General features: G+C 41.8%; 1 protein-coding gene across 1 annotated transcript; it reads right to left on the bottom strand.

The window, feature by feature from the left end:
• Positions 1-2,467: 2,467 nt before the first annotated feature.
• she (Src homology 2 domain containing E) lies at positions 2,468-9,968 on the bottom strand. The gene is made up of 6 exons (XM_006804905.3): positions 9,080-9,968; positions 8,538-8,664; positions 6,974-7,228; positions 6,369-6,732; positions 4,756-4,875; positions 2,468-4,074 (listed from the first exon to the last, which is right to left on the bottom strand). The coding sequence occupies exons 1-6, from the start codon at positions 9,524-9,526 to the stop codon at positions 3,882-3,884; spliced, it is 1,506 nt and encodes a 501-aa protein (XP_006804968.2). The 5' UTR covers positions 9,527-9,968; the 3' UTR covers positions 2,468-3,881.
• Between the last annotated feature and the right edge of the window lie 883 nt (positions 9,969-10,851).

The raw sequence follows: 10,851 nt of genomic DNA, 5'->3' as shown, positions 1-10,851 counted from the left end.
TTAATTCACTCAAAATATTTTTTTGCTTACAATATTCTGTAGTAAATTAGAGGGTTCATGGTTATAGAAACCACCGGCCAGCTGTGGCCCTTCTGTTTGAGTTTGAATGTTCTCCCTGTGCCTGTGGGTTCTCCCCTGGTACCCTGGCTTCCTCCCACAGTCCGAAGGCATGCTTGTTAGGCTAATTGGTGTAAATGTGAGCATGAATGGTTATCTGCCTCTCTCTGTGTTGGCCGTGTGATGGACTGGCAACCAGTCTAAAGTGTGCTCTGCTTCTTTCCCTGTGACAGCTGAGATGTGTTTGAGCCCCTTGCTACCCCAAACTAGAAAAGTAGGTAAGAGCAATGGGTAGATGATGGATAGATACTATTTGAGTTGATATTTATTTTTTCCAGGAGGATTTGGGAAATGTATTATTATCACTAAAATCACTAAATAATTCTGGCATTAGCCACGAGAGGAATTAAATTCTGTATAATTTAGAAATTATGAATAGCACAATACTTAAGAGGATACTAGAAGAGGGGTACCCCTGTGGGCTGTGGGGTTAAGTTACAGATATGCAAACTTCACACAGAAATGCTCTGAGGCAACAGTGCTAACCACAATGCTTATGGAAGTGATGAATCATAAATTGAAAATATTTGGTTCAAATTATCAGTATCTATGGAGGAGGTCAGCAGAGAGGTACAACAGGTACAACTACAGCAATCTGTAATACACGGCGGAGGCTCTGTCATGGTTTGGACCTGCATTTCAGCCAGTGGTGTTGGAGATCTTGTAAAAATGTATGAAACCATGAAGGTAAAAAAGTACCATAAGGTTTTGATCCACTTTGCACTACTATCTAGAAAGCATTTGATGGGCAACAGTTTCATTTTCTAGCATGAGAATGATCCCAAACTTTATATACTCCTAATATACTGTGTTTGCACATGTTTCAATAAATCACTCCACATATTTCCAATTTTTTAGCCAAATATACAGAGGTGTGGCTCAAGACCTTCACTCAGAGATAATCTTTGATGTCCAGAATAAAGACTGCACTGTAAAATAATCACAAACCTGTTTATTTTGCACATTTAATTTCCACCACTGTTAAAGAAGACATCTTATATGCAAACAGCAAAGATCTTAAACTAAGCAGTGCACGATAAAACATGCCCATGATCACAGATGCACATATGCTTTTCACTGGGTACCAATGATATTAAAGGCCAACAAAAGGCAAACAAGCATCTAAGATGTTAAGCTGGATGAATACCTGAAACAACTTTCCCCAAAACAGACTCCCCAGAATCCTGCATCCAGCACCCCAGGCCTCTTGTATATTTTGACCCGCTCTGTGATTTAATTAAGAGGACATACAGGACTAACCACGACAGATCACATGGATGGCAGGAAGGGCAAAATAGTTAGTGCTGTCTGTTGTGTAACATTGCCATTTGTGACACACTGGGTAGCAGGATAGCCAAGATTAGGGACAGCCCTTGAACCGGAATGTCTAGGTTAAATAAAGCCTGTGCAAAACTGAGCATCTGAGTTGCTGAAGTATCAGCGAGTGCTAGATGTTTTGTTTTAGAGCAGACCACAGACTTTGGCCGGTTAATGAGGTGTCACACAATCAATAAATTTTATTTATGAGCTAGCAGTAAATGGAGTTAATTAGTTTTTAACTTCTGCGACGTTACATGTTGCAGCTTTCCATTCACAAACCAGGCAGTCTGTTCTGTGGGGGACCTTCGATGCTACTATGGCTACAATTATTCATAGCTTTCTTATATATATTGCAGCCTGTCTCTCCTCCCTCTTCCTCTCTCCTCCCTCTCATCATTCCCTGTAGGGACAGCACTACCTCACTCTAACTAATCACCATGGCAACATGGTAATCCCTGAACAGAAAAATGTCTCTCACACACACACACACGCAAATACGCACACACAGAGACAGAGCGGAACTGTGTGTACACATGGGTGCACACGCTCATGCTTGCACATGCAGTCATGCACACACATTCTGTAAGAGATGCTCATGCAACTCAGCACACTGGTGTTTGCTGGTAAGACATATCTTAGCACAAACACACGCTTCCATGCGTCACTGCGAGGGTAAAGCTTTTTCCTGTTTTGTGAGTAGCCTAGCGTGTGTTGGCAAGGATTTAAATATGGCACCTTTGGGGTTGTGTGAGTAAATGCTATTTATGTGTGCACTAGTTACATATGCATTCTGGGTGTATGTGTGCTCAGGTTTGTCAGTAATTTGTTTATGACAAATATGTGCATGCATGCATGCGTGTGTGTGTTGTTTTGATTTCACACTCAGGTCAATGGGTTTTCTAGCTACAGAAGAACAGCCAGCAGATTTACTCTGGTTAGCTTCTCATCTCTGTCATATTGCCTTTTTCCTTGAACCCCCCCTCCTTTGACTTTTTGCTCCTGGCAATCTCTGTGTCTATGAATAACACTGTTTTTCTTCACTCAAAATGAATTGTACTTTATTTACCGAATAAATGTTTTACAACATTAATATACAGATCACAACATTGGAACAGGGATGCAAAAAAACAGTGGATAGCCAACAATTGCTCCATACATGTAGTGTTTATGCACAGGTGCAGGTCATTCACAGCAAAGGAAGACAGATTTTAAGTCATAAAGGCTTCATACAGTATTTAATTGATTGTGAAGGAAGGTAAATAAAGGCTGATATTCACATATTTGCAGTAGAGAACACTTATACATACTAAAACCATTTTTGCTGACGGGGCACTTTAATGTGATAAGACTCCTCTCGCTACACCAGGTCTAATCATCCAATCAATAAAGCTCTTTCTCTTGACATTAGGAGTGGTCGGCAAATGTGCCCAGTTTTAAGAATAGACCAATAGGCTGATTGACATGTCAGATGGATGAGTGAATGTCACTGAGAGACTAACAAGAGTCGGCCATTTTATTAGGTACACCTGTCCAACTGCTTGTTATCAAGCAGTTATCTTATCATCCAATTGCGTAGCACCGACCAAATGCGTTTAGGCTTGTACACATAGTCAACACAAGCTGCTGAAGTTCAAACTGAGCATCAGAATCGGGGAAATAGGTGACTTAAAAGGGTGACTTTGGTTGTGGCTCAAATATTGGTGCTTGGTGGGCTGGTCTTAGTGTTCCTGTCAGCTAACAACAGGAACCTGAGGCTTCAGTTTGCAGAAGCTCACCACAACTGGACAACGTGTTGAATAATGTTGCCTGGTCTGGTTAGTCTCAATTTCTGATGGTGGTGTCAGAATATAGCAAAACAGTGGGATAAAGAATGCATCTATCCTGCCTTATATCAACAGTTGAAGCTGGTGGTGTTGGTGTAATGGTATTTACTGGCATGCTTTGTCCCACTTAGTACTAACTGAGCATTGTTCAAACCACTAGGAATGACAATTCTGTTGCAACTCTGTACTGCAATCAGGTCAGTATGGATCAAAATCTCTGAGGGATGTTACCAGCACCTTGTTGAATCTATGCCATGAAGAATTAAGGCAAATTTGAAGGCAAAGGGGAGTCCACCTGAAATTTTATTTATAGATACACATATCATTTCAGGTGGTGATTTCAGGAATCAAAGCCTTGTTGGTTTAAATGGTAAAAATATTCAGGTCTTTAGTTGCTTTACTTGTAGTGTCTGATTTTGACCACTAGGTAGCGCATGTTGGTGACAAAAACTATAAACTATAAGGGCAGAAAAGAGAATCCAAAGCAGCATGTCTTTGAGTGTGTGTGTGCACATATATCAACATATTTATGTACATGCCTGTGCAGAGTTGTGTCTAAATGTCTGCGCATGTGTGCGAGTATGTGTGTTTGTGTCTGAGTGTGTCTTTCTTTGAGTATCTTCAGTGTGGCCTGGGCACAGGATGCTGCAGGGTCATGTGCTCTGCTCCAGTGAAAGGCAGTCTGTGTGTGCAGTAGTGGTAGACCAGCTCAGGGATACTGGAGAAAACGCAGCTGCTTTGATCCAGCGTGTAGCACAAGCCCTTACTGCTCTTAGTCTGGGCCACAATGATGTGCACGCAGCTTTGGCTGGTCCTAGTGGAACGAGACAGAGAGAAAGATGCATTTTAAAATGTGTATTTATCATCAGTTTTCTCCGAAGAGACAGTCCTGCACACAGATGACACAACCGGAGGAGATGAAAAAAAAAAAGGAAATATTATCTCTCTCCAAACGAGGCTGTGCATTCTCTGAGTTCAGTGGATGTTTAAATGGGGTTAATGATGTGGACTCTCAAATGAATGAGCAGCGTACAACAAATGTGCACTGAGGCGCATGAGCACACGCACGCACACACTCCCACACACAATGGCACCACAGGATTTCAGTCTTTATCCTGGAGAACCTGTTCCTGGCACGCTTGTTGGAAGCGTCTACTCTACAAATGACACACATTCTCATGCATTAACACCTTAGAGGTTTCCACTACAATGGCAGCTATTGTAGCTCCTCAGCAGTGCCTCAAAAAAAGCGCTAAAATCTGGCTTAATCGGTCCTGGGTAAAATGTCAGTGAGAAACAACGCCTAAATGTATTTAATGGCAAATGAGAGCATACAATTTTAAGCTGTAAAATACATGTGACAGCAGAGGATAAATGTGCTGTGTCAATTTTTACAATTTTTTGCGTACAGTCAAAGGAAGGAAATCGGAAAGACGGATTTGATTATGAAATCTATGCGCATTCATGACAATGCTGTATGACAGCGTGCACTCACTTCAGAGCAATAGAGTATTTGCTGGTTCCTGATTCGCTGTCTCTCACCAAGAAGCTGGCTTCCCTGCAGCGCTGCAGCTGAGCCTCAGCCTGCTGCCGACTCACACTGCCATGGTACCAGCTTGGCATTGAGGCGATGGAGGAGGGAGATAGCGGGGATCAGGGTGCAGAGAGAAACACAACAGATCAGTGACATATAGCATTGTGACATATGGAGTTAAGAGAGATGCCAAGTTCATGATATCACTGAAAGAGGAAAAAAAAGAGACAGATTGACAGGAGGAAAAAAAACTCGCTGACAATAAATTGCAGTCAGTGCAAATTAGACTGACAGGTATGTACTGCAGAAGGAATGAGTCAACAAAGTCAAAGGTAAACTGGAGACGCCAAGGTAAATAAAATGAACGTGTATGTGACTCTGTAGGGTGTCCAGAAAGGCCTATTAGGACACAAGATGGTGTTGACAGTGGCCACGGGCAGGAACCATACATAAACAGGATGCCAGGAGCCAAAACACACTGATATTCAACCACAACGTGAGAAGAACAAATGCTAAGTCCCATCTAAAAAGAAACGCCATGCTTTAATATTACGGGGAAGGAAAGTTTAGAGTTACAGTGAGACTTCTCTGTCTCACCTTAAGGTTGCACCTCTCATCCAACATTTATGCTCAGCGTCTCATCGGGAGGTTTGTTGCTGACTTACCCATCTGGTATCAAAAGCTTAGTTTCACTAAGAATTATCTGCACTTCCATGTGTAATATATTATGTATCCCTGTATTTGTACTGTACTGTATCTGGCTTTGCGGCTCTTCGTGATGGAAATTTCCTTGATTTCTTTTAACCTTTACAAAGTCAAACTGATTTTCAGCCAAACAATTGGGTAGATGGAGGTGGGAAGGGAGGGCTCTTCTAAAAATTGTAGGCTTATCATAAATAAATTAAAAAATGCAGCGTGGAGCTACAGAGCAAGCAAATATGAGGTGCTCTTTACCCTGATGATGCTTTGGGAAATGTGATTAATTTAAATAAAGACCTACAATGCACAGATCTGAGATAAAGGTGAGCAGATTTCTTAACCTGTCATCTCATTTGTTTAATCCCTTTCCACCACTAAATCTGTTCAGGGATGTTGTAGTGGGTGCTAAATTTGATTTCAGCATGCAGAGGTGAGAGGTAGGTCACAGGTCTATCAAAGAAATGATACATAAAAAGAAAAGACTCTTCCCTGGGGAATATTTTAGGATTAACAGGTTGGATTTAAACCCTGAACATATTCACTTAACACCATGCTAGCTGACAAATAAGGTATCTATATCACTGTATATGTATATTTTACAGGGAATTTCCTTCTGGAGATGAAGGTCTAATAAATTTTATACAGTTATGTAATTTTTTTTTAAGTACTGCAGATTTGTTTATTTGACTTTTTATTCAATGTCTTTCTGTCTTAAATGTCTCTGTTAATGCACGTACTATTTTTGAACCTCACAACACCGCCATGTAATAAATCTGGTGGCTTGCCGTCATCGTATTCTTCATTTGTTACTCAAAACTTTACTTGTTTCAGTCCTTACTTATGGACACAAATATGCCTTTTCCCCCCTTCCTTACCTCTGCTTCTCCAGGGGCACGCTGGGGTCCATTTTGTTCGCCTCCCCATCCAGTGGGGGAATGGGAGAGGTAGGAGATGGAGGGGAAAGTTTGGTAGGGCTGGACGAGGGTGAGAGCTTGAGGGTGGGAAAGGAGGAAGTTGGCTGTGTAAGAGGGGCAAGTTTAAGAATAGGAGAAGATGGAAAGGAAGAGGAGGAGGAAGATGAAGGAGAAGAGGAAACAAGTGTTTTATGGCTCCAGTTTCTCTGCCTCAGGGTCTGCTGCTGCTGCTGCTGCTGCTGCTGTTGCTGCTGCTGCTGCTGCTGGCGACCAGGGGTTGAATTGTTCTCTTTACTGAGAGAACAATCCACTGCTTCAAACTGAGCTAAAAGAAGCAGGAGAGACAATATCAACCTTTCATAAAAACGTTCTATCAAAGAATGCCAGTGATACCAAAGTAAACATATCTCTGGAAATTAATTCAGAAGGATTGTTTTGTTTCCTCAATAAAGTAAACACAAAATTGCTGTTATGTGTGTGCTGTACAAACAAAATCCACGTTATTCCTCCACACCCTAAACACTAAACCCCCACCCTTCCCGTGATCCCTCCCTCCTTTTCTCTACCTGACAGTGCTCTAACAATGTCCTCCTTTCTCCACTCCCACGGCAGCTCGTACTCTCCAGCTGGACGGACATCAGACTCCGGTCGTGTGACAGGGATCCACACGCCCTCACTGTCGCCTTCCAGTCCTCCTTCGTAGGGTATGTCATAGATGTTTGGGGGTGAAGGCATTCCCTCTTCTGCCTTCCCCTCGCTCTGGCCTCGATCCAACAGGACACACACTTTCAGGAGGTCTTTGGAGCCCCGTCTACGAACCTCTACAGCAAAATGGATATGTGATTAGCTAACTGTATATAAGATTTGATCAGCTAAAGGCACAGAAAAACAACTAAATTACAGTAGAAAGAAATTACAAATGTACTTTTAGTGAAATAATTTACGTGCCATTTCAAACATAACCACTATAGTCCAAATCAGATATTTTGGACAAAATAAACAACAAAACTGAAGTTTAGAAATATCCTTAGTTTATTACAAGCTTTCACTCAAGTGCACAAATTAGGAGTTTACACCACAGTCTATAAAGCAACATTGTGCCGATTACATATATAGACTCCACTGTTCTGTCCTTCATTTGCTCGTTTCTTTTAAATAAATCAAGTATTGTTTGAATATTGTCTTTTTTTAACATTTTCGGGGAATTTTAATTGTTATGTTCCTTTTTGTTTTTTTCATTTGGTGCCCGGCAGGTAGCCTGTGTGTCTACACTATTGTGTGACCAAACAATGGATTTACAGGAAGAAAAGGTCAACACAGCCGTTGATTGGCTGACTAACCGGACCGCTTCCTGACTGTTGGGAAGTGATTGGGTGAGACCGGGGGGAAACCTGTAGGTTTTTAGGGAGGGGTGAGAGGGGGGCTTTCGATTCTTGTCACATACAGGGGACCATAGAGTAGCTGGTGTCTGTCTCTGTGTGTTTGTGTATGTGTGGAAGGGGAGGCAGGAGGGCATTAGGGCCAATGTCCTATCGAGAGAATGGGGCAAAGGAAACAGAGGCAGGAGACAGGAAGCTGGAAGAGGAAGCTGCACCCATTGTCCCTGCACAACACTGTTACTATAGCCACCGCCAGCGGGGAGGGAAGTCAGTAGAGAGACTGAGGATCTAGCTCGGCTCTCAGTCCCTTTAAAATGATACGTTAACAAGAATGTGATGTGGTCTAAGTGCTGAGAAACTTAAATAAGATGTATTATTAGTGTTCCTTTATGTGCTCAGAATAGATTTGGCTTATCAAGCATGATATACAAAGTGAGGCAAAATGTTAAAATAGTGGAATTAAGTTCTCAGAAAAACAAAAGATGGTCAAATAAAAGAAAAAAATACAAGGTGAAGGTGTAGGAATGGACATTGCTAGTGTTATTGTTGTGTTTCTATAAGCGTCTCTGGCATTCTCTTTAAAGATGTGCTAAGTTCACGGCTGAATTCTTCTGCTAAATTCACAAAAATATGTCATTCACATTTTTGCTCAACTGCTGAGAAAACAGTCCAAAACTCTGGAAAGCCAAGAAGCACCTTCATAATAAAATTTTGGCTGCTGAGATACGAGATCATGTGACCCTGACCTCACCTGTGATGATGACCTGGGCGTCATAAGGCTCCATGTACCCATCATTCACTCCTGCTCTCTCGGCTTCTCTCTGCTCCTTGGTTTTCTCCGCATCAAAGGGATCTGCATAGTCCTCCAGGATAATCAGCTGTTGAAAAGGGAAAAGCACAATGCCGGGCTGCTACCTATTCAAAAGTCACAGAGACAACAAGCAGTGTGCGTGTGTGTGTGAGTCTGTGCGTGTGTGTATGTGTGTGGTGTCCATGACTGAGTGACAAGTAATGGAGGGACAAGCGGAAATACTTGTGCAAGGAGGTCAGCGCATTGTGTTTGCCTGTGTGATCTGAAACAATGAAGTGAAACTGTATTGTATTCTTTTGAGAACGATGGAAACTGAATACAGTGTTATGATCTGAGACATGGACGGAAAACACAAAGGGAAGCACTGACCTTAAGCCCTGTACTATAATGATGTTTTAATTAACTAATTCATAAATAAATAGCTGCTGAAATATGAAGACATGTTATATGTGCATGTTATATAATTTCTATAAGTTACTCACCGTTGTTTTGATGTCAGATCGTCCTTTCTCGTTCTCGGGTAGCTTCTGTTGACATATCTTATTGAGTTTCGGGGTCTTTTCTTGTTTGTCCACTTTGATCATCCTGCTGATGTACGCTTGAGCCACACTAGAGGTCCTGACCTGGCGGTTCTCATCCGATGACCCGGTGTCGCTCTTGGTGTTCTTGCGACCTTTTCCAGCCGTGAGACTGTCCCAGACTGTTCCACCAGAACCAGCATTGTTACGACCCAGTTCTGTAGCCGAATTCTTCCTATTTCTCCCTGCCAACAAACCCCCCACTCCCCCATCTCTGCGCTGATTTCCTTTCAAACTGTCTCGTGAAAATGAAGGTTTGGGTCGAGTTTGTGGACCAGATTCGGAGGCTGAGCGCACTCTTTCATTTCCGTTCTTCAGGTTGATGGGGAAATCTCTGAACCATTTTGCCATGGTTGTTAAGTTGATGACACTTCTTACTGATTTTAAAAGTTACTGGATTTTTCCCCACCTCCTTGCATTAGCCTCCCCCTAAAAGTTACTTTTAGCCGTTCTCAACAGCTCCAACTTTACGCACACTCACTTTGTTCACACTTCGACTGAAGTAACTTTGGCATGCAAGGGTATCTGACTAATCACTTTAAGCAGAGCCCACTTTATGATTCTATGCTGATTCCTAGCTCCTGCGACTCTCTCACAACTTCTGGTGCGTCTTGGAGATCATTAGCCAGCAGCTCTGTGTTGCTGTCACCTTGCACCTGCAGTAACAACTATCCCTGCAATTTGAAAAGTAACTTTTGCAGAGCATAAACTCGAAAGAATTGGAAGTTTTTCTTTGAACCCAGTAAAGATCCCATTCCCGGAGCGTGAGATGGTGCGTCCAGTCTGTCGACCAGGCGAAGTGATGAGAGGAGTGAAAGGAGAGGAAAGTTGGAGTGAGCAGACTGGGGGATGTCGCTGGTTTCTGGGGAGGAGCTGCGCGCACAGGGCGGAGTGGCACTTTTACTCAACAAGGAAGATTGTAAATCTCATGAAAACTTTTTATTTCCAGAACCCAACCTGTAAAACTTTTTTTTTAAAATTATTATTCAACACACAATACGTTTAATAACTGTGTTCAGCTCAGCTCTACACACATAACATTGCAACAGCAAAAGATAACAAAGGACATAAAAGTTATATTTATTTATATGTTTTTTACACTCAGGGATGTTCCCAGGATTTCTTAAATGGAAAGTTACACGGGTAACCTATTACAATGTCAAGCATTGTGCTTAAAATGGAAAAGTGAAGTTTAAATATGTCTGTAGGTTCTCAGTTATCCAGGTCATAGTAGACTGAACTTCATTAGGTTCATGAAGATGTTTCCCCTCTTGTGCACGAGGCTTCTTCAGTTCTGTCCTTTCGATGAGAGGCGAAACATGCTCATAAATCTAAAGAAGTCTTGTTGCCTTCTTTTCAAGCTCTCAATTTTCAATGTAATTTTGTTATATAGTGTAAATTCTCAACAATAATTAACTCAATGTGATTTATATTTATATAAAGACTCAACAGTATTAGTAAGAAAAGTCCCAAGAATCACATGACCCCTTATGAGCAAGCACTTGGTGACAGTGGGAAGGAAAAAAAATCACAATTTTGGTTGGAAGACACCAACCGATGCCATCTACAATCTTGTTGCTATGATAGCAAAGTGCTACAGCCCAGTGTAAGTTGAAAAACTATTTAACAAACATTTAAGAAAAAGTGTTTAACAAAATTTCGTGGGCTACACACTG

Source organism: Neolamprologus brichardi, chromosome 11, assembly GCF_056152115.1.
Source record: "Neolamprologus brichardi isolate AB-2024 chromosome 11, ASM5615211v1, whole genome shotgun sequence".
Classification (NCBI taxonomy): Eukaryota; Metazoa; Chordata; class Actinopteri; order Cichliformes; family Cichlidae; genus Neolamprologus; species Neolamprologus brichardi.
Note: the sequence above shows the minus strand (reverse complement) of the source record. Positions and strands in the feature narration are given on the sequence as shown.